Below are 25,392 nucleotides of genomic sequence, written 5' to 3'. Positions count from 1 at the left end.
TCTTTTGAAAGCGTGTTTATTAACATTTCAATAAATAAATGTTCAGTCTCTACCTTGAAGAAAAATGGGAGGAAAAAATAGAATCCAGCCTAAATTCCATTGCCAGCAATGGACAAAAGTTAATAAATAGTGCTTGTCTATTAAAAATCTTAAGGTGTATGGCAGTACAGACTGAAGATAAGGAGGCTAATAGGGCTAATCTATACTTCAGGACTAGTTTATGGTACCAAAGTCCTAGACTCTGCCACTTCCAAATCTATGATTGCATTATCTATCTCGGAACTCCCTGCATATTGAAAAAGCTAAACTGGAGAGAAACATCCTTGCATGTCATCAAAAACAATCATTGAATCCAGGAAGATTCTGGATTTTATAATAGCTCAGCCCTTGAACTGTGTAATTCTGAATTCTAAAATGTACAGAAGAGCAGACTATAGTATCATTTTCTAAACATGCTACCTGAATGGAATACTAGAAGCTTAATGTACAACCCTTAGAATTCTTCACAGAAGAAAGTTAAGGCCTTCTATATGGCCTTTTGTATATTATTTCCTCACCAAAAAATAGTGATATTGCATTTAGACCAGAATTGTTGTCTAATTTTAGAAAACCTATCGATTTCATTTTATGAAAGTGAGATGCAGCAGTATTGCTTTCCTTTTGGCTCTTGTTTCTTGCTTTCTGTTGCATCAGGCCACAGACTCCTTTGAGGTCCGTTTGGAATCAAAAGTGACAGAAATTATTTCAACAAAGTGGTGGAATAAAAAAAAAATCCTGAATTACCCTCATACTCACTTCCAAAACTCTTCAAAAAGAGCTGGGCCACTTCAAGCCATGCACGTCTTACGATTAAAATTGGTATCAGAGAAACAAATCAACAGGTAAAATGACAATGCTTTACAATTAAGTGAGCTTATATAGCAGTCTAATATACAAATAAACTTCCACCTTTAAGGAAAAAAATAATGACATAAACAAACTAGCAAATTATGAATTCAATTCTGCTGCTCTTCTAATTCGGGTTAGATTCTTCGTTGCATTTTTTCAGTGTTTTAGAATCCTGGAACTTTTCTGCAAATCTTTCTCTTGCTTTTTGCCAGTTCCTTTTGTTTTTGGTACCAATGATCTGAATCTCTTCAGCAGAAATAGGCATACTTGCACCTAAGCCTGCATGCTTCCTGTGTAACTGAAGTTTTATCTGTTAAAACATTAAATTTTTATAAATTAAATTCAATAAACATGCATTCTATAGTTTTAATTATTTTTTTTTTAGACTTGGAAAAACACAGTTGTGTGCAGAACCTAGAGATAATAGCATTACTTTGCTAAAATGTTATTAAGGTACTGTTGATGTGTATTCGTGCTTTGCATATACAACTCCATCAGTCCTTTGGGGCGGGCACTAAGACTCCCAAAATGGCCACTGGGAAAATATAACAACATAGAAACATATAGCCTGATATACTTTGTTCTTCTGGCTACAGTACACCTTCAAAATATATTCAGGCTATATAGAGAGAGGAAGATGGGGAAGTTGCACTGCATAGCACGCTTTGATTTTACCAAATATATTACAAGATCAGATATCAATCAAAAAATTCCTGTCTTTAAGACTAATTTGTTCTAACAAAACAAGTAGATATGCCATGTCAAATTTCAAGTGCATGTTTCAATCAAGTGGATTACTAGTTCACCATTTAATTTTATCATACATGGAAAACTTTTCAATTTTCTTAGACAACTTAATTAAGCCTAACATGACTTTAGCAGTCACCCTTCAGACATGAAGTTTAATTCCGTTTTCCTCATAATCACACCTGAAAAACCAAATTTATCACTTCAGACAAAAGCTTTTTGAAAGACTTTTTTAAATTTAATCATCCTTGTGTCTTACTGCTGTTTCAGACCAGATTTCTTAATTTCTTAACCCTGTTGCATATCATGTTAGCATGACAGCCATGCGTATCATGCGTGCATATCATGTTTCGTAGGCTTGTTAGTAAGCAGTAAAAATGAAAAGATCACTGAGAAATTTGAATTTGTTTGCTTTATCAGTTCCAGTAAATGTAATACAGTGCAAAAACTGTATCCTTGCAAATATAATTTCATATGACATCTGTGCACAGAAACCTTTGCTTTTAAAGCAAAACTTTGCATTTGGTCAAAAATGGCAGTTATTCCAACTCCATTGTTCATATGCCTGTGTGTAGAATTGTGCAAAACATTTGAAAGCTCCCCTCGTTAGGGATTTAGTTGAGGGTGAGCACGCGGACCTGGCTTGCATCACGGAGACTTGGTTGGGCCCAGAGGGTGGGGTCCCTTTGGTTGACCTCTGCCCACCAGGCTTCCGGGTGCTACATCGGCCACGAGCTCATGGTAGGGGTGGGGGTGTGGTGGTGACTATTAGGGAGACCTTATGTCCGCGGGAGACCACCGTTCCTCAGATAGTCGGGTGTGAGTCTCTCTTTGTGAGATTTGGTTCCGGGGCGCAGTTGGGCTTGCTGCTGGTGTACATTTCGCCTAGTCGCGCAGCGGCAACCCTGCCTGAGCTGCTCGATATCCTCTCGGGGTTGGTGGTTGAGTTTCCCAAACTTATAGTTTTGGGAGACTTCAATCTACCATCCCTGGGAGGCTCATCTGAGCTAGCTCGGGAGTTCATGGCTTCCATGACGGCCATGAACCTGACGCAAGTAATTTCTGAACCAACTCATGAGGGAGGCCACACCCTTGACCTGATTTTTTTATCTGGACGGTGGTTGGATGATCTTGGTGGGGGTTCTCCATTTATTATGCCCCTGTCATGGACCGATCATCAACCTCCTGCGGCTGGTCTTCCGTTTTGCCACCCCCCGCCGTGGGGGTACGGAGCCAATTAGATGGTACCACCCCAGACGCTTAATGGATCCTGATAGATTCCAAGCGGCGCTGGGGTCCCCACCTGCCTCTATTGCTCACAACTCGGCGGATGCCTTAGTGGAAGCCTGGGAAAGGGCAGCCACTGAGGCACTTGACCGGGTTGTACCCTTGCGGCCCCTGACCCGGTGCAGATCCCAGCGAGCTCCATGGTTCTCTGCGGAGCTCCGGGAGATGAAGCGTCGGAAACGGGGCCTAGAGAGCTGCTGGAGGTCTAGCTGATCTGAATCCGACTGGTTGCGGTTAAGAACCCATATTAGGTCTTATCTCGCAGCGATGAGGGTGGCGAGGTGTAATTACTTCTCCACCCTCATCGCGTCCGCAGATAAACGCCCGGCCGCCCTGTTTAGGGTGACTCGCTCCCTTCTTAATCAGGAGGTGAGGGAGGATCCCTTGCAGGGTCGTGCCGAGGAATTTGGTCAACATCTGTCAGATAAAATCGCTCGGATTCGGACTCCAGCTGGGCAGAGTCTGACGATCAGGACACGGGCGGTCTTGTCAATGTTATCTGGGAGGAGTTTGATTCTGTGACCCCTGATGAAGTGGACAGGATTATGGGGAGGCTGAGCTCCACCACATGTTTATTGGATCCGTGGCCTTCCTGGCTGGTTTATGCAGCTAGGGAGAGGACACGAGGCTGGCTCCAGGCGGTCATATCTGCTTCTTTGAGTGAGGGTTATTTCCCCACTGTCTTGAAGGAGGCGGTGGTGAGACCTCTCCTCAAGAAGCCTGCCTTGGACCCAGCTGTATTGAACAACTTTCGTCCAGTCTCCAACCTTCGCTTTCTTGCGAAGGTTGTTGAGTGTGGTGGCGCATCAGCTCCCTCTGGTCCTGGATGAAGCGGATTATCTGGACCCCTACCAATCGGGTTTCAGGCCCGGGTACAGCACGGAGACGGCATTGGTCGCTCTGGTGAATGATCTCTGGAGGGCTCGGGATAGGGGATATTCCTCTGTCCTAGTCCTATTAGACCTCTCGGCGGCTTTCGATACCATCGACCATGGTATCTTGCTGCGGCGTCTCAGGGGATTGGGAGTGGGAGGCACAGTTCTTCAGTGGTTCTCCTCCTATCTCCTGGGTCGCTCGCAGTCGGTGTTGGCAGGGGGGCAGAGATCGGCCCCTAGGTCTCTCGTTTGTGGAGTTCCTCAGGGGTCGGTTCTCTCGCCTCTCCTGTTCAACATCTACATGAAACCGCTGGGTGAGATCATTCGTGGTTTTGGAGTTGGGTATCATCAATATGCTGATGATACCCAACTTTTCATTTTGACCCCAAACCACCCCAGTGATGCCCTCGCTGTGATGTCCTGTTGCCTGGAGGCGGTTCGGGTCTGGATGGGGAGGAACAGACTTCAACTCAACCCTGACAAGACTGAGTGGCTGTACATTCCGGCATCCCGGGACATTCAAAATGTTCCACCGCTTTCTATGGGGGGTGAGCTCTTACCCCCCGTGGATAGGGCTCGCAACTTGGGAGTCCTCCTAGACTCACGACTTACCCTGGAAGACCATATAGTAGCCTGGTGCGCCACTTGCGGCCCTATCTGGACCGGGATGCCCTGTGTACGGTCACTCATGCGCTCGTGACCTCTCGCCTAGACTATTGTAATGCTCTCTACATGGGGCTTCCCTTGAAGACCACTCGGAGGCTCCAACTGGTACAGAATGCGGCCGCGAGAGTTGTCTTGGGAGTTTCCCGGTACTCCCATGTTACACCTTTGCTCCGCGAGCTGCATTGGTTACCAGTTGTCTTCCGGGTGAGGTTCAAGGTCTTGGTTATGATCTTTAAGTCCTTACATGGCATGGGTCCGGGATACCTCGAGGACCACCTGCTGCCGGCGTCAACTCCCCTCCGCCCTGTGTGTGCCCACAGAGAGGGCCTCCTCAGGGTGCCTCCAGTCAGGGAATGTCGACTGGTGGCCCCCAGGGGGAGGGCCTTCTCTGTGGGTGCCCCGGCACTATGGAACCAACTGCCGGTTGAGCTCCGGATGGCATCGGACCTCCGATCCTTCCGTCGCGGGTTGAAGACCCACTTGTTTGAGTTAGCTGGTCTGGCCTGAAGGGGAATATGGGTTTTTAATTGGTTTTATTATTTTACTATTGCTGTATTTTAATTGGGCACGGTTTAATTTTCTTTTAATTTTTGTATACCTATTTATATATGCCCTGTGAACCGCCCTGAGTCCCTAGGGAGAAGGGCGGTATAGAAATCCAATAAATGAAATGAAATGAAATTAAATGAAAGAGTTATTTTGCAAAGCAAGCAATCATGAATAAAATATATTTTTCAGTTATTGAAACACCATTTTAAAAGGTTCACACAGATGCCTCTGCACGTATACAAACACACAGCTACTTTACTACAATTGTTCCCAGGCTGTTGGGAGATAGCTGCACCAACCTTACAAAAGATGCAGCTTTTGCGTTAATGATTGAAGACATATTTTGCTATTGTTCTGCACATTGTAAAAGCATCTCATTGGAATGGTTTATGGTCAGTTCCCAATCACAGATATTTTTAATGCTGAGTAATAGTAGGAATTACAAAATGTTGCATGTATGGAACAAGCATTAATTGTCCAAAGCACGTGTGTTATGTTCAGGCAGAGACTGGAATACACATTCCAGAGAAAATGCAAAACCATCAATATTTGCACACAGCAGCAGTAAAGTGCATGTAATGAAGAATAAGGTGATGAAAAGATAGGGATGGAGGGCAAGTGGGCAAAGATTGGATGTGCCGTACACAGCAGCAATGGCAGGGAAATAAGGGAAGAAAAGGCACTGGACAAGTGAGGGGGGCAGATGGGCTGTGGCAGGAGACTGGTAGCTACAAGTGAAGGAGGGTACTGGGAACTCATGAAGAGGGGTGGAGGGTAGCCAGGTCTCTTGCTCTTCAATTCACATGTAGCAGCAGAAATGAGATAAGCCGAGCACATGGGCACAGGGAACAAGATGGGCAAGACATCATATTCTACTTGCTCATAAGACCCTTGAAGATTTTTCCAAGATGAAACCAGAAACAATTAAAATGTTTATTAGAGTTTCAGTCTGGATAAATCATAACCCGCACAGAATTGGCCAGCTGAATTTCTGAAGTTCTTGTTGGCAGGTATAGAGGCTTAGCAGTATCTGAATAAGCAGCAGCAAATCTTAAGCTCTTCTCCAAGGGAATTTTGATAGCAGAAAATATATGCCTCTGATAACCCTAGGTAACTAACTAGAGGGTTGTGCGCCCAAGGTTCTTTAGGGCTAAAATCTAGTTTGCATTATGCCCTAAGTGGTTATAAGCGTCCTTATTTAACAACCCTAACTGGGACCAGCAATTCCACAGTTAAGCAAAGTGATGTATAAACGGGAAATCACATGGCTGCAACTGTTTTCTGTCTGGAAAGAGATGAAACTAGTCAGTTTCGCACTTTCAGCTTTTGTTTGTCTCCCACCGGCTCCTCTGCTCTTTGGAAAGGACAATTTCCACTTACTGTCTTGTACCCATTGAAAACAATACAATGGTGCCAGCAGCCCGGGCTGGGAGCTGCAGGCTTGCTACACAAACAACTTATAGTACTCTTTAAATCCCTTTTCCAGTGTCTCAGTTCTATGAGGTGATGGGGGGGAAGCAATTTCTGAAGGCAGCCCTTTCCCTGAATGTTTCCCACTTGTAAAAGTGGAGGGATTTCAAGAGGGTACTGTAAGCTATTTCCATAATGCACCTGTAGCTTTCAACCTCAGGCTGCTGGTGGGATTGCTTTGCTTTCCCTGGATAGAAGAATAAATTGCTTACTCTCTTGCAGTCCCTTTCTGTCTAATCTTTCTGCACTGCAGGGAGCTAAAAAATAAAAATAAAAAAACCCTACAGGTCCAGTATAGGATACTGACTATAATGGTGATCATGTGACTGAGGGACTCTGTAAAAGTTGTAAATAGTCTTAAATTAGCCATAAAGTTATTTTTTCAGCACCACTGTAACTTCAAATGGTCACTGAGAGAGTGGTCAGTAAGTGAAGACGACTTGTATTGACTTTCTTTTTTAGGTAATTCAAAAATTCATTATGATTAAAATTTGGTGGAATATGCAAAAAATATTCAAGAAAAGGATTAAGTTTTGTCCGCAATTGTTTTTACTGGGCATTATCACAGATACTACCGTTGTGGACACTAAGCTGATGTTGAATTTAATTACAGCAGCGAGACTTTTAGTAGCGCAATATTGGAAGAAGGAAGAACCGCCGACTATAGAAGAATGGACTTTAAAAGTTTCCAATTTGGCGGAAATGGCAAAGATTTCAGCGTATTTGAAAGACCAATCGCAACAGAGGTATATTGTGGAGTGGAGAAGATGGATTGATTATATCCAGAATAAATATGGGACTAAAAAGTTTCACTTAGCATTTGAATAAGTAGTGGATTTATATGATGTATAACTAGCTTGTAGTTATTTTATTAAGAGTTAAAGTGTGATAGAATTTAATATTTTATTGTTGTTTGCATATTTTAGATTATGTTTATTTGTATTTTTATACCCTGTATTTAGCTCTGGGAAGTCGGGGAGGGGGGAGAGTTGGGGAGGTTTGGGGAGAGGGAGGGGTTTTGTATTTAAAAATGTACTGTAAAACTTCAATAAAAAAATTCATTATGATAAGATTTATCGATCAGATTATATATCTGTTAACTGCTAAACAATTGATTGTGTTTTGATTGAAGAAGAAAAACCTGGAAGGATACATGATTGTTATCTTGAAGTATCTAAAGGAGTGTCACAAAGAAGGCAAGGCAGAATTATTCAGACTTCTCCAGAAAACAGCATTAAAAAACCAGGTTAAATGACAGGGAAGTAGATTTAATTGGGTACCAAGAAAAAGCCCTAATGGTAAGAATTAGACAATGGAACAGCCTGCCTCAGGAGATGATGAACTGTCCTTTGCTGGAGCTTCGCCATGTGCTGTTTGGAATAAGATAGTCCTGGTTTCTTGCACTTGGGAGGGGGTTGGATGGAGTGATCTCCAAGATCCTTTCCAACTCATGATATCCACCTTTTCTGGCACTGCCATTTTCAGACCTACTATGTGTTCTCAGAAATCCCATATGGTAAATCTGCAGAGGTTTGCAAGACGAGTGCATTCTACAGCACAAGTATACTTAAAAAAATAAGTTCTACTGATTTTAACAGGGTTCTTTCTTTTATAAATAAAACAGAATTAAGAAGATATTATTTATATGGGATTGCTCACCAAAACAACAACAACAAAAAACCTACCGGATCTTTTATTCCACCACCACTCTTTCCAAGTCCTTCTCCTTTCTTCCATCCCATCTTCTCCAATATTTTGTGTCCTCTGTTACTCTCACTAATTTCCCTTCAAAAGTAAAACAAACGTGGAAAGGGGAAGTTGGAACAACAATAGTTTAAATTTTTATTCTTCAGTTTCAATCATGGAAAATACCGTGGTTATATTTTAATACTTATTTTGAAAATATATTTATATATATAAAATATACCTGCTTACGCAAGGAAATATCTCAAAATGCCAGAACTAACATACAATTGCAACCAAAACACGTCACCAGCAAACAATATCCAGATGAGCAGAGATTAACACCAAATAACATTAAAATAACAAGAAGCAATACCCCAATCAAGGAACTGTTGAACAAGCTAACAGCAAACCGCCCTACCAAATAATCACCAAGACCAGCCCCACCAACACTGACAGGGCAATCCACTAGAATATAAAATGAGAGCAATTCCCTACCATTCCCTACAGCACTGATGAAGTTATCTAGTTTGGGTAATAAAAACAAGAAAACAACTAAGCTCAGAGAGCACTAAGAATCCTTCATGCAACTATAATATTTTACAGTGCCTATTATTCTGATCATATTATACCAATCCTGACTTCCAATTAATGCAGATATCAAATTCTTATCAGACACAATTTAAAGTGCTTGTCTCTAACATACTTTTAATGTATATTAAAATATTAAAACAAAACAAACCATGTTGCAGTCATAGTGAAGATTAAACTTCACTATGACTGCAACATGGTTTGTTTTGTTTTAATATTTGTAACGTGCCAATTTATTTTAGATTTTTTTTAAGAGAATTGAATCTTAAGCAGGGTTGTATATTACTGTAACACCTAATTATGTAAAATAAAAAAACCCAACCAACTTACACATGTATAGAGGCTGGGGCATCATCTCTATAAAAGTTCCCTTCACTTCCAACTGTTTCACGGCGCTTTCCTGCTCTGTCTTTGTAATTCGGATTTTTCACCACTTTATCAACTTCATATTCTGTATTCTTTTAAAAACAAAAATAAGCCTCATAAATTAAGTGTACTTTTAAAATCTTAGTTATATATATTGTTACAGGAAATTGCGGTAAAAATACTAGGGCATGAAAAATCGTAAAAAAAGAATTATTTATATACTTTTAATTTAGAAATGACTAGGAGGGATAGAAAATGGCATAGGCTCATAAAGTATGCATAATAAAGGGGAAGCAGAAGCATATTTTTTTCCTTTTTATTTCAGATTTGCTTTGTAGTCCTTGACTTACAACCACAACAGATCTCAAAATTTTTGTTGCTAAGCAAGACAGTTAAGTGAGTTGTGCCCCATTTTATGACCTTTTTTGCCCCAGGTGTCGGGCAAATCCCTGCAGCTGTTAATAGAATCATGTGGCCATTAAGTGAATCTGGCTTCCCCCATTGACTTTGCTTGTCGGAAGCCATCTAGGAAGGTTAGAAATGATGATCACATGACCCTGGAACAGTGCACCTGTCACAAATACATGCCGATTGTCAGGTGCACCAATTCTGATCATATGACCATGGTGATGCTGCTATAGATGTTAAGTGTGAAAACCAGTCATAAGTCACTTTTTTAGTGCTGTTGTAACTTCCAATGAATTGGAAGTCACTAAATGAATTGTTGTAAGTCAAGAACTACCTGTATACCAACATACTGTAGTTTTTGCCTTTAAGCCTTATTTCTGGGGTTTGAGGAGCTGATTATCTGCAATAGAAAGCTAGGTATTGGACTAGAAAGGTCTCTGGTTTTACTCAGTAGCTCTGCTTTTACATTCTTAAGTTACTATTAAAAGGGCAATACTGTGTTTACAATGATGCTGTAGACACTGTCAGGGCCTTTGTCTGTGGTCTAATCAGGCAAGAAACACTTCTGTCAATTTGTGTTAAACACTCACATAATCGTGAATGCTTAGGTGAGCGAGAATGACTAACTCAAAATTATTAAATGAGCTCCATGATTGAATAAGGACTTGAACTGATATCTCCACTGTTTCAGTCTAGTATGGTATCCTGATTCTTATTTGTAGTACATCTCATTCTGTATTACAGACTTGATAACTATCATAATTGAGGCATATCGGAATATACAAAGAGTTCAAATGCTTTTTTAAAAGTTCCAAAATGCATTATCAATTAAGAATACATTTAAAAATCTACCTGTAAGCCATATTTTACACGTATTTGTTTTAATTCTTTTCTTCTAACTAATTCCTTTTCTTCTTTTGACAATGTAGGGACAACTGAAATACAAAGTAATTCATCAAATAACAAAATCAGTAACTTACTGCATGTAGATAGGAATCAAATTAGCCGTGTTAGACTTACACCTATACTAATGTATTAATCTACCTGATAGTACTAACCAACATTAGTGCATCATCATTTATGAGCAGGTGCTCACTCCTTCAGATGTTTAGAATGGGAAGGATTTTAATTTGAGAGGAAGAGGTTGAGTATTACCTTATCAATTAGCAAATGAAAAGGATAAGAATGTATTATTTGCTAAACATACTCACTGTATTGAAAGTCCTATAAGAACAAGCCATTCTATGCATCTGATGAACTGTTGCTCACAAAGACTTAAGCCCTAATGAAATTAGTTAGCTTTGAAAACACTTCCAGATTCAACTAACACAATCTTCCCCCCTCCATTATAAAACCTGTGAAGGAGCGTAAGTTATTTACTATTTCTTTATTTATCTATTTCTGACTGATGAAGGTCTAAGCTTTTATGTTCAATTGCTTTGAGATGAAAAGGATACAAGTGTATATTTTAATTGTCAGGTGGCTATCTACACATTAGGACAACATCTAACACTTGATACCTTTTAGCTTCACTTATAACTGAAGTTGGTAATAAAGGAGTAATAAGCTCACTATAGGGAATACTGATTATCTAAATCAGACATGTCAAACACAAGGCCCGGGGGCCGGATCCGGCCCGCAAAGTGGTTTCATGTGGCCCGCGAAGCCATCCTGGAAACAGTGAGGGAACGGCCCCCACTGCCTTGGCCCTGGCCCAGAGACCCTCCTTCTGCCAGAGACCCTCAGATCTGTCCCACTCCTGCCCAGGCCCCCATAGGCACCCTTGATGCCAACGATGTAGAGCTGGCCACGCCCATCCAGTAGGTCATACACACTCTAGCCACGCCCACCCAGTAGGACACGCCCACCCTGGCCATACCCACCCGGCCCCCTGAGGGCAACCACAATACTGATGCGGCCCTCAATGAAATTGAGTTTGACACCCCTGATCTAAATTCAGCTTCTTGTCCTTATATTACTGTGTAGTAACTACTTTGTTGGATAGACTGGTCAATGAACTCCTATATACTTTCTTTTACAGTTCACAGAACATCAGAAATCATGCTATCAAAATTTAGCAGCAAACTGATAGAAAAACAGACATTATTTCTAGCCAATTTTTATCATCAAACAAAATATAAAATGTCTGAGAATAAGACTAATAATAAGGAACCATCTCTCGCTTGCAAAAAACACACATGTAAAATTGAAAAATCCAATACTACCCATAACCTCCTGCATTATTACCCAGATTGCGGTGGCTCCTAGTCACCCACACACAAATGTAGCCCTCCCCCCACCAATGCAGAAATAAATATTGTCTTGCGCTACCTGTAAAATGTAGCTTGGTGGATCTTATGCTAAACTGATCACTGAGAGTGATGAACCCAACTAGAAAGGAGGCAAAGAATTGTGTTTTCCTCTAATATATCTAGGATGAGATTAGATGCAGTGTAACAGCTGTCAATTGACTAAAAAATATAAATATATGCCTATATATTCCGCATCCTGAGAGACAATTTGAGAGGTTAAAAAAATCTTGAATGTTTCCTATCATTGGATGATCCTCATATCTATGTCTAAGAGTTTCTGAGGTTGATCAATTTAGTGAATTTTTTGGTGAGCTATGTTAAACTTAACTATACAATATTATTTTCAACATATTTTGTTTTAACTTTTCTTTAGAAGTTAACCATAATATTTCATTACTTACTAGAAGATTCATTTTTCTTATCAAGGCGAAGATGGGCTCTGACTTGCCCTGGTTCACATCCATCACAGGTTTCACTACCAGGGTGAATATGAAAAGATAGTACAGTTTCTCCAATCTTCACTTCATCACCGTGTTCCAGAACATGAGGCTCACTTTTTGTTTTAGGCTGTAAATAAATGAACACAGGAACTAGAAAGCAGACAATTAAGTGCTAACAAAAGAGCCAGGGACCATTACTTCAGAGAGAAAGGTATAGTGAGTGTGTTACGTGACCCAGCAAAAACATGCATTTAACAGGGTCACAGCTGAGCAGAAAGGATAGAGAAGTGGCCATTTCAAGTGGTGGGCAAAGGTAGGGGTCAACAAAACCAGCCAGGAACATATCTCATTATTATACTCACCTGCAGAATTTGGTTTCCATTAACCACAGTACCATTCTGACTGCCTTGATCCACAAGAACATAACTTTGCAGCTCATGATCAAAGTATACTTCCACATGGAACTAACAGAAAAATCAAATATTTTGATAGCAAGTACATAAATATTCCAAAGCATTTAAAATGTAATAAATCATTTTTCTGCTGTAATCATCTCTCCAGTTACATAAAAATCCTTGAAGAATTGATTACCTTGCTGACAGAGGCCTCTGGAATCTGCAGGGTATGTTCCATCCCCTTTTCTCTGTAAAAGAAATAATTGTTAAAAGTCTGGGGATGGCACGTAAATTCACTCAGAAGCAAGGCTAGCCTCAGAGGCACACCCAAGTTCATTGGCAGAATCCCTCACTAGCGATTATGTCAGCATTCCTTTAATTGCCTGCTGGAAGCCTTTGGGTTACCGGAGGCATACTTTTTAATAATTACCTTCTGAGAGCTGTAAGTGCATTAGACATATACAGTAGCGGCCAAAATTGTGGAAATCTTTTGGGAAAAGTGTACAGTAGAAATGCCACCTTTGGTTAAGTTTCCACCAATTTTTCTTCTAATTTCTTTATAACTGTAGCCGTGTTCACTTAATAATACTATTTTACATCACTTTTCGGGCAACCTGTCAACTCTTTATACCATTAATTTAATTTTATTACGTTTTACAAGCTCATTAAACGAAAGAAAAAAACAAACCAACCAGCTTGATAGGGATCACATAACACACTGACACATGTCCTCCTCTCAGCTTCAATACATGACATCAATAACTGAATCCTACTGTGATCTGATTGGCTCATTGCCAAAACAGGATGACACGTGATTGGCTCTCTAAACACTCATGCTCATTGGCTACAATCAGATGAAGGAAAGCTTCCTGATATCAACCTAAGCAAGTTGTGCTTTCTTTTTCTGGTTATTTGGCTATAACTTTTCATAGAATACAGCACAGATAATTGAACAATGTTGCATTACATTTTTGATTACATTATCTTTCCACTGATATATAATTTTATGGTACTGCTCCAAAAAAAAAGTGGTGCTAGCTATTAGCCATCAAACTTCAAAAATACACTTTTCCCAAAAGATTTCCATAATTTTGACCACTACTGTAACTCTTTGAATTTTGAGGTTAAAATTATTTTTAGTAAAATAATTAGAAAAGTTGAATGCTGATCTTTTAGTGCTTTATTTGGCTAAATAATGAATAGTATGTCCTGGTTCCATCAAAATGGGCTTAGAGAAGGCCCTCTAAAGTTTGCCTAACTCTAGATACAAATTGATTCTTCCCCCCCCCCCCAGTTCATTGCGGAGCATTAGAATCTAGTTATTTTCATAACTTTCTACAAAACCCTAGTTGAATTAAACAGTAATTTCATCCAACACTGTTTGAAATACCCATCGGGACACAGTTATTGCCAATATTGTCCAGAGACATCCGATAAATCCATCAGTGGACTTAGAAGGAATTATTATTAGAAGGGAGTAGGGTTTAGATAGTCACCTATAAACACACACACACAAACATGGGATTTTATCATAGCTGGCAAACCAGATTCAGGAGTCCATCAAAATGCCTTAAACTGAGATGATAAATTAAGAGAAAAACCCCAATGCATCCAAATGGATGCAAATGCCTTTTATGCAAGGATATGAGTCTCTACCTAAGCAGCAGTAAGGAAAGAAAAAAGAAACGTAGACATAACTTGAGGACGTTTTTTTCCCCAACTGTATCTCCTGAGTGCACTTCCTACATATACATTTATGTGTACATGCATCTGTTTTTGTGTTTGTATTTTAATGAAAAAATCTAAATGATTGTTTTAAGAATAGTAAATCTATTCATTATAACCAATACTTATACAAGAAACCAGGTTAATTCAAAATGAACTCTTAATTAAAGATGATCATTAAAATATTACAAATATGAATAAACAGGATGGAATTAACAAAAAAGAAATCTAGATATCTCATTAACAATTGTGTGGTGGTACCTTCCAATTGTGGCAGGTTTCACAGCTGTGATGATATACAAAGACCCCATCTGCAGTACTGGTGACCTAATTACAATCACTCTGATACAAGGTGGCCAGATCTTGTCTTCATCTAAATAAATAAATCAGTATCAAGCTAAGAAAGAGAAACTTTCCTGTATTATCCAATCTGTATCTCCCAAAAACACATTTGATTTTCAGCCATTATATATCTGGAAGCAATATACAAAATGTGTAACAACTATGTAAAAATTAAAATATGAATAATGCAACCATATCTACAAGGGAAATACTGACAAGCTTATTTTCCCAAGCTGCAGCCATTAAAGACCAGTGCTAATCAATATAACTCTAGAGAGATACATCTTGGTTACATGCATATATGGCAGGGGTGTCAAACTGCCAGCCCACGGGCCGGACGCATCATGCAGAAGCCATGCCCACTCCATTGTCGGCAATGGCAAAACTGTCCTGATACGTAACACGTCACGTGACGTCGTGAGTTTGACATGTCTGATATATGGGACAAGAACACAGCAGTTAAAATAATCTTAGAGTAACCAAAGCAATGGAGAGAACTTTCGTCATTTCAATGTGCTAATCCTAAAGTGATGCAATCACAACTTTGCTAGATTAAGTGAAAGGAGCAATGAAGAGAGCTGCTGTATTTGAGAGGAAAAATGGGGAATGCATTTGTAGATGTTACACTTATTGTTAATCGGAACATTCAGCTACATGCTCAATATATTTTCTATCATTTTTCCTAACAGTACAGAGTTGTCCAGAACTACGAGATGGGCAGCGTACAAGACAGACAGACAACGTCTCGCAACAACAGTTGCTGGAGAACATGAATGAGACAATGCCATTACATTCATATGGACTTCCCTTCAGCATCTTTAATTAGCCACTGAATGAATAGAATTCTTAATTACTGTATATTTGCTTCTTATTTAGTTAACAATGATAGTAATTGAAAGATGGATGATTCCTTAGGGCAGACATGTCAAACACAAGGCCCGGGGGCCAGATCCGGCCCGCGAAGTGGTTTCATGCAGCTCGCAAAGCCATCCTGGAAACAGTGAGGGAACGGCCCCCACTGCCTTGGCCCTGGCCCAGAGACCCTCAGATCTGTCCCACTCCTACCCAGGCCCCCAATAGGCACCCTTGATGCGAACGATGTAGAGCTGGCCACGCCCACCCAGTAGGCCATATAGTCTAGCCACGCCCACCCAGTAGGCCACGCCCACCCTGGCCATACCCACCCGGCCCCCTGAGGGCAACCGCAGTGCTGATGCGGCCCTCAATGAAATTGAGTTTGACACCCCTGCCTTAGGGTCTATATTTTAGAAGTCAAACCAAGAAAGGCTGCATAGGTAGTCTTCAACTTACATTAGTTCACTTAGTGACCGTTCAAAGTGACCAGGCACTGAAAAAAGTGGCTTATGACTGTTTTTCACACAATCATTCCAGCATCCCCATGGTCATGTTATCAAAATTCAGACGCTTGGCAACCGACTCATTTATGATGGTTGTAGCATCCTGGGATCATGTGATCACCTTTTGTGACCTTCTGACAAGCAAAGTCAACGGGGAAGCCAGATTCATTAACAACCATGTTACTAACTTAACAACTGCAGTGATTCACTTAACAACTGTGGCAAGAAAGGTCATAAAATGGGCCAAAATTCACAACTGTCTTGCTTAGCAACAGAAATTTTGGGCTCAGTTGTGGTTGTAAATCAAGGACTATCTGTATAGTTCATTTTCTGGAGCAGTCTGCAACAAAACAGAAGTGATACTTTTTCTCAGCAGCAGACTAAATGTTATTGAACTTTTTGTGAACTGTAAGTACTTTTTAAAGAGTATTATCATCTTAATAACTAATTTATATCAATAAACATTTTATATCCGCATGTAAAAATAGTTTTTCTGAAGATATGAAATCCATATTTTTTTTCTATAAATATCCATATAAACAGCAATATGCACAGTAAGCTTTTACTTGATATATTTTTCTAATTATGGATCATATTTAATTGCAGTATTCATAAGCAAGACATTGGGTTATTTTATATACTTCGCTGAAGAACCTGATTTTAACAGTTTTGCATTCAAATGTGTATAATTCAATTTTCTGACAATTATTTTTTATCATTCCTAATCTGCAAGTATTATTCCTAAATATCCTTCATAAAAACCTTTAATTCACCTTCACTGTCCACATCTTCTGAATTTACAGTCTCTTCACTTGTCACTTCATTTTCACTGCTGTATTCCTCCTGTTCAGTGTCTGTGATTTCACCTTCTTCTGGTTCACTTTCTGTATCTGTTTTATTATCTTCTATAGTAGCAGTAAACTCTGCATTTACACTACTTCTGTTGGCAGTAACTGATTCCCTGGACTTTTGGGTGTTTCTTGTATCAATACCCACTTTAGCTTTTTTCACATCTGGAAATTCTTCCTCTCCTGGAGAACTTGGTTCATTAGCGGCAAAAAGGCAATTCAGATCGCTAGATGATTTTTGCTCTTCTGTGTTCAGATTCTGAAGATTTATAGAAAAAGGAAAACTTGAGGAACTAAGTTAAGTTTTAAAATTAGTGTCTATATATGCAGAAAATTAATCCTAATCTTAAAACAATCTTAAAATAAAAATCCTAGTCTTAAACACACAAACACACACACACACACACACAACACATACACACAGTATATAGCTGATAAGAGAAATAACTTTGATCACTTTAACCATTATGGCAAAACATTCTTTTCACAGTATTTTAGCCTTTACATTCCATTACTACTCTCAACACTTTTTTTTCTTTTTTAACAAATTGTAACTTGCACTTTGGGGATGTCGCTTTCCTCCTATCCTTTTGCCCCCAAACCATTTCCTATATTTTTCTTTAGTCCAGTAGTCTGTTAGAATAAAAACAGCTGGCCAAATAAGCATCATTTCCAAATTCTGTCAGGAAACTCAGGAAAAACAGTTATAATTTGTCTTTTAATTTCTTTTCTTAGGAAAAAACATATACCTACTTGAAGCTCCAACTTGTTTAAAGAGAAGGGCAGGGAAGACCAATTGTTTCTTTTACAGAAATGAGTCAATTATATTCTGGATAGAATTGTCAAGCTATTTTTTTTGTGGGAGAAAGACTGTCAACCATTGTTCTGTTAATGCTTTCTGGTTATCTACCTATATACTACTAAAACTCTTGTTCCCATAACCTTTAAATGGACAACATGCTGCATTCTGTCAACAGTATTCAGCCAAGGTACCTCAAATGGGCTAACTTATAAATGTGTCCAAAATCCAGGACCTATAATTTCCAAAAGAAATTGTGCCTGTTTCAGTGCTGCTGGGCTGCTGCTAATTTATTTTATATTCACTTTTAAGGATACAAATTCTTATAATGAAGCCATAAGCAATTTAAGTTCCTTGTTTTATCTACCACTCATTTTACTTATTGTTAAGGTCAAAAATTACTTACCTCAAAGAGGAGAAGCAATGCATAATTTAGGACAAAGTGTAACATATAGAGAGACCATAAGTGTATTTTGCAAATTATCTGAAGGAACAGATAATTTCTGATGACTTACATCTAAATGACCTGCCTTAATCTACCTAAAGACAAAAAAGCAAGTAATAAATCAAATTGCCTCCCAATGCTCAGTATAAAATTTTAAAAATCATCAAAATAATTTTATTGGGTACTATGGCTTATTGGGGGGCATAGTCCAACTCAGCATTCCAAAAGGAAGAATCTTTGTCAGTTCCAATTGGCTTTGAGTTAATCAGAAGAAAAGTCACAAAATATGCTTCACTGAATTATCATGACATCAAATATATAGTAACTTGCCAGAACTGCTCTGTATTTCAAATTATAATCACCATATTTTCCTGAATACTTTTTTTCTCAAATCATTACCTGTGGGAGGGCAAACTCAATTTAGTACACAGTACAATAACTATATATTAAGATCCACTGAATTCAGTGGCTCTTACTACATAACTTGGAATAAGAGCCACTGAATTCAGTGGATCTTATTATATAGTAAGCATAGGATTTCTTATATTTTCAGTTCAGAAGGAAGTCCTCTACTGATCCAGTTCAACTAAACAAGGACCCCAATTTTCACTTCCCCAAAATTAATGGGTATACGCATCCACAGTCTGAACTGTGAATATTCTGAATCTTATGGGTTTAATAGCTACAGTAATTGTTTCAAACTGTTTCACCACCCTTATTCTCATTTGCAAAAGCCTCACATTTATTTACAGCGTAATCTACTGCCATACGAAATAATCTATAATTGCCAGTATTTCATATTTATTTATTTACTAGACACCAAAAAGAGGCTAATATGAAAAGAGGCTAATATAAAGGCACCAAAGGTGCCTTTCTATTAAGTAAAAATCGTTTGCTAAGTAAATACCTTGTGCTCATTTGTCCTAGAGCATTCTGCATCTCTTCGTTTCTTTTTGCCTTTTCTGTCTCTGCCGCTCTGAAGAGTTTCAGTTCCGTAAGATTGTAGATCCACTCGAGAGTGGAACTGGTATCGGCCACTTTCAACATCACAGTAATAATATATTCCAGTGGTTGGATCATAATACAGCTGATTTTCCTTTAATAAAGTTAAATATGCATAACTTTACATCTGGTATTTTATACATGTTACTATGTAGTTTGACAGATATATACTACAACAACACTTGGCAATTTGTTTGATAAAAACACTTTGCAAGATATATTTATTTTATTTTATTTATTTTATTGGATTTATATACCGCCCTTTCCCGAAGGACTCAGGGCGGTTTACAGGGTACTTAAAACACTGATACAAAAAAATAAAAAGAATTAAAAAGAATTAAATTTAATCCCTGAAAAAAAATAAAAACCCCAATTAAAAACTCTCAGGCTGGGCCAGGGAGCTCGAAGAGCCAGGTCTTCAGCTCCCGGCGAAATGAACGAAGGTCGGGGGCGGTCCTAAGCTCCGCGGGCAGCTGGTTCCAGAGGGCAGGCGCACCCACAGAGAAGGCCCTCCCCCTAGGTGTTACCCACCGGCAATCTTTAACCGGCGGCACCCTGAGAAGGCCCTCCCTGTGGGAGCGCACTGGACGAAGGGAACTTGATGCCGGCAGCAGGTGTTCCCTCAGATATCCCGGACCCAAGCCATTAAGGGCTTTATAGGTCATCACCAGCACCTTGAATCTCACCCGGAGAGCAACCAGAAGCCAATGCAGCTCGCGGAGTAGAGGTGTTAGAATTTTAGAAAGCCCCCAAGACCTAATTGGTATGGAATTGCTGGCATATAATACAATCTTTCTTGCAGTTTTTTTGTACTTTTTTTACGTTGACTGTCATTCAAAGAAAAAAAATGTGAAGAGGAAAAGAAAGGAACAAACAGAAAAAAGATGGAAAAAACAATCTTTTTTCTAATGTCTTTTTTCTTCATCTATTTTTTCTTCCCCCCCCAATTTCTTTGAATATATTTCTTATTATATATAACGTACATATCTTTGTACACTTCTTAGAATCCTTCAAACTAGAAGTGGGTACATAATCTTTATAAATGAAGCTTTACTGTTAAAACAAGTCTGACTTTTATTGCCCTCTGTTCAATATTTTTGTACGCTAGATTTCTGTATTTTAGTTTCTGTATTTTCCATATTTTTGTTATAATTGATTCAATGAAAATGATCAGTATCTTATTTTATCATTGTTAGGTTAGTCCTAAAAGGTTAGTCCTAAAATATAACTTTAAGAATGTTTACTTGATACTGTTAAAATAAACTCTTCTTCTGATTGCATCACTGATCCCAGAATATGATTATAATGGGATCACCCTACTATAATTATTTCCAAAAGCATTCCAATATGCCACTTTAAGGGGGACAGTTCATGAACTATACATTTGTAGATGCCCTTGAATATTCTCTAGCTGAAACAAATTTCAGAGGCATGTCACCTCATATGTATTCTCATATTACTTTTACAATCCCTCCTTTTCACAAACCAGTTTGAGACACACAAGCCTTGTTTTTAATCCAACTATTTGTTACTTAGAACTGCTGATGACTTTCAAAACAATTCACAAATATGTTTAATTTGATGATTTGCTACCAAATTCTAATAGTTAAAACTTATTCACAATAATATACTTTAGGTAAACAATGAAAACTTCAATATAAAAAAACTTTACCGAATTATAATAGAATCCAGTGCTATGGTCATAATATAATCCAGTATTTTCATCATATGTAAATCCTGTTTGTGATACAGCAGCTTCTGCAGCAGCTCTCAGACTTTCTGCTAATGTGCCTTCTGTTAATGAAACATCTTTTGATTTCTACGATGAAGAAATACAATATAATATGATAAATTATATTATGTAGTAATAATGCAATCTTTTATTTTGCAAGCTTTATTTTATAGTAACTTTATGAAGGATTCACCAAATCCCAAACTAAGTTTAGATTTCATTCCATGTGATAATTTCATTTTGTACGTTCATTCCAAAATATTATCTGCTAAATATATTAGCTTATAAGAGCAACCAATCCCACTTTTTATTATAAATTATTTGTGTGTGAATCTCTAGCATGATATAGTAACGTATGAATTGCATCTTATTTTTTAAAGTTAAATATTCCATATAAATATTAAAAAATTATACTAACGAAAGAATTGTACAAACTTTGTGGAAAAGTACACTGTAAAAAAGAAGATATGTTTATTATACAGAATAAAGTATTTTTAAAGTCCTCCAAGCTTTTTTTTTTTGTAATTCTTAGAAGTCTCCAGAATCATGTAAATAAAATTCAGTGGCAGATCCCCAAATATCTGCACCATAGTTTTCTGCTAGTTTCCAAAAGAATAGAAAGTAGCGACTGTTGCTAAAATTAACTCCATCCATTTATGAAATGCTCGGAGGTTATTGCTGTAGTCACTAAAAATAGAATTTTTAAAAATATTATTTAGTCTCTTCACTATTGCCTACGCAGACACAATCCTTTCGCAATTAAAGTAGACCGTAAAGCTATCTTAAGATTATAGCAATAATGATCAATATGGAGGGAAGTTGCTAAAAAGTAAAGAACTTAGTGGCATGTTTTTCATTAATGATAATACACAGTTACAATTAAAAGCATTTTACGTTTATCTAGAGAAGCATGTTTCTTTTTTCATGCATCATTCTATGTAGATAATTCAAAATAATGCCTCAAGCATCAATAGCCAGTATAATGACATATATATATATATATATATATATATATATATATATATAGAGAGAGAGAGAGAGAGAGAGAGAGAGAGAGAGAGAGAGAGAGAGAGAGAGAGAGAGAGTTAATCTTAGTACCCATTTAGTATTCTGATGTTTATTAGTGAACTTCCAGCATGTCTAAACATAAACTAATTTAAAAGCTGTTAGAAAAATGAAATGGAATAATGAAATATATCATAAACAATTTTTGGATGAAAAAATATATAAATTTGACAAATAAATGATCTTACCTGCACATTATTTATTATGTTGCCCTGTTCCTCAAGCTCATCCTGCTGTCTGTCTTTAACATCTAAATGATTGTCTAATTGTAAATGATCTGTACAATTTGGGGTCAATATTTCATTATTGTTATTTGGCTGCACTGGTGCACTGGATAATTCAGAACAGTTGTAATAATTGTGAGGATAATAATAATCTGTTAAAAATTAGAGTGAAGTATTAGAAAAAAATATTTTACATACTAGACAATGCTCATTTTATTGAGCTATATATATTTCCCATTTCCTAGTGTTCATGCACTAAAGTCCATCACAATTTAAATACCAAAGTAAGATTCTATTGATTTTTAGTTCTCAATTTAATTTCTGCTGCATTGTTTACCACAAAATAATAATATACAGTAATTTGGTATTTGTAAGCCTTTGGAAGTATTTTTAGTTTCATAAGACTAGCTAGCTAGCTATAGATACAGATACACACAAATACAAACAGAATATAAATAAATAGCATCAAAGCATACAAAAAATACAAAGACTGTTGTTAATCAGGCTATTCTAGGGCTCTGTATAATATTGAGACTATTGGCCCTACGCTCTAGAGTAATTCAAAGATACACAAGAAAACTATACATTCATTCCAATCATTGTAAACACATAAAAGCATATTTTTCCTGAGTGGATTTGCCTTGGTGAATAGCCTTAACCCAAACATGGATTTTGATAGCAACTGATTTTGATAGCTTGTCTTGATATGTAAAAGCTAGGGATAAGCAAATAGGAATGTTAGATGTGTTACATATTTACTTATTAGCTTTAAAAGTATATAGTCATTATGAATTTTTACTATTAGACAAAATATTAAACCCAAAGATAGAACAGAGATTAATAATGAATTTATATAACCAAATAGATGCTTGGAAAATTGGCTAAAATTGTATCATATCTAGTTACTTGACTGAACTTTTGTCATTAGGTGGTCATGATATGAGCTGTAATTTTAAACATTAAATTTGCTTTTACCTTCTCTTCCCCCCACCATCACTTTTTTTTCTTTTCAAATAATATATTTCAGTCTATAATGGAAGGAATTAATTATTTCTATTTTTAAGTTGCACTGGAAGCTTATTGTGTAAGTAATTTTATAACAATGTTTTTAATAATAAATGTAGAGTGTAACAATGCAACTTGCAGCATTTTCTATTGCTTAGGACAGTGTACTTTATCAGCAATACAAACACAACAGACATGTATCAAATAGCCACAAGATTATTTTGAATCCAATATAGGAGTATTTGTAGCTCAGGGATGAAATGAGTCTTTGCAGCTCTCTAAGCTTGGTTGGTTTTTTTGCAGACATTTCATTACCCAAATTACCCAAATCTGATAACATCAGTGGTAGCAAACAATGCTAGAAAACAACCAAGCTTCACAGTACAACAAGGACCCCTTATTTTGAATCTTCATATGATTTCTGTTATGTCCTATTACCTGCATATAACCATGCAGCAGAGTCTTCAGTTTGCACTTCTACAGTAGATGTGGTCTTCTCATTTCTTTCACCATTGCTGACTTTGCCAAGTTTTTCAACCTACAAAATAACACAAGCAGTTAAAAATTAATCCTACAACATAGATTAGTATGACTTTTTCAACAAAAAATATTATTTCCAATTGATCAGATCCTTCTTTGTATAGAAAGGAAAAACATGTTGCTGGAGATGGAATATTAAGTTGACTGTCAAGACAAAATTTAATACTTTCAGGTAACTACATTCTTTTGAATTAGTAGCACTTGGAAACTGACCACTGAATAATCGAAATGGATTTTCCATGTAAATGTGGATTGCTGCATGCCTGAATTTTGATCACATGATGACACTGCAATAGTCATAAGTGCAAGGGTTGGTTGTAAGTCATTTTTTGCAGTAGCATAATTTCAAATGGTCACTGAACGAATGGTCATAAGTCAAACACTACCTGTAAATGGATTATGCAGCCTTCATCCCTCACACTGGCTTACTGTTTTTTTTTTCCTTTTTAATAGATTCTTATTGTTCCATGGCTCTGAAAGACTACTGAGTGTACTTAACCATCTTCAAAAATCATCTGAGTTTGTTGAGAGAGCCTACCTTTCTCTGGAATGCAAGAAATATTAGGGATAGATCATAATGGGGTGAAAAAAAAATCTATGTAGTCACCAAGAGTCAAAAACGATCTGATGGCATTTAATCAGTCAACAGGGCAACTGCAAGCCTGAAATACAGGGCAGCTGCCATGTTGAGAGAAGAAAGCCAGGATCTAATGAAGGAAAGCTGGACCAGGACGATTCAGCTCAAGCCCAACATCTTTGCCAGACTCTACTCCCTGGCAGGGAACCAATAGAGCTAGCCGAGGCGCTGGGTTGCCTCTTGTCCCTCTCCAAGGCCTGGTAGTAAACCAAGCACAATTCAGGGGAAAGAGGACCTCATCCCTTCAACAGAGGCGACAAGCAACCAGCTCCACGGGTTCCCAGCGGCGCGGCTAAGGAGCGCAGCCCCAGCAGGTTAAACTGCCTGTCCCCGAGAAGTCGGCTGGAGTGAAAAGGCGCAAGAGCCGCGGCGGGCAGGCGCCTACCTGCCTCCGTAACTTGGCCGCGCAGGCCTGGGCTTGGAGGCGCCGCTTCTTCTCCCGCTCAAGTCGTCTCCGGCAGGCGCTCAACTCCGCTTCCAGCGCAGCCACTTTCTCCCGCAGGGCAGCCGCCGGGGACTCGCCGGCCGCCTCGGCCATCCCCCCCCCTCCGCCGCCGCCTACGAGGAGGCGCGGCGGCTGCTCAGCGATCCGGGCAGGCTGAGGAGCAGCGACCTCCGCGCCTGTTCAGCAGCAGCGCCGCCGCCGCCGCCGCCGGTGCCTCCACGACCTCCCTCTCGCCCATCGCAGCCCCGATAGCACCCCAGCCGCTCCCCGCCCCCCGCGCCAAAGAAGCGCAGCCGCCCCCCCCCCGGCTCCTCGTGGGTCTTCCGCCCTCAAGAAAACAATCCCCGCTAACAAAGTTCGCCGGCGATGAAGGGCGGCCTCGTCGCTCTTCCTGATAAGGGAGGAAGTGACGCCTTACTACGCCAAGGGGGATCGGTTCTGCTGTGTGCGCTCGCGGCCTGCATTTTGGCGGCCAAGGAGGCGCGGGAAGTCTTTGTCCGTCCCTGCCCGGGATTTTTTTTTTTTTTTTGCATATGCTGTCTTTAGGG

General features: G+C 38.8%; 1 protein-coding gene across 1 annotated transcript; it reads right to left on the bottom strand.

Annotated features, from left to right (window-relative positions):
- Window positions 1-25,170, bottom strand: AGGF1 (angiogenic factor with G-patch and FHA domains 1). The gene is given in 15 exon segments (XM_083354740.1): window positions 1-1,044; window positions 1,046-1,198; window positions 8,168-8,267; window positions 9,087-9,214; window positions 10,383-10,465; window positions 12,244-12,409; window positions 12,645-12,746; window positions 12,874-12,925; window positions 14,664-14,775; window positions 16,876-17,209; window positions 19,102-19,290; window positions 20,869-21,015; window positions 22,182-22,369; window positions 23,661-23,760; window positions 24,785-25,170. Coding segments are annotated over 15 exon segments (2,064 nt in total). The 5' UTR covers window positions 24,938-25,170; the 3' UTR covers window positions 1-987.
- Window positions 25,171-25,392: the final 222 nt, after the last annotated feature.

This window comes from Vipera ursinii, assembly GCF_947247035.1.
Source record: "Vipera ursinii genome assembly, chromosome: 2".
Lineage (NCBI taxonomy): Eukaryota > Metazoa > Chordata > Lepidosauria > Squamata > Viperidae > Vipera > Vipera ursinii.
The sequence above is the reverse complement of the archived record's forward strand: the minus strand, read 5'-3'. Positions and strand labels throughout refer to the sequence as shown.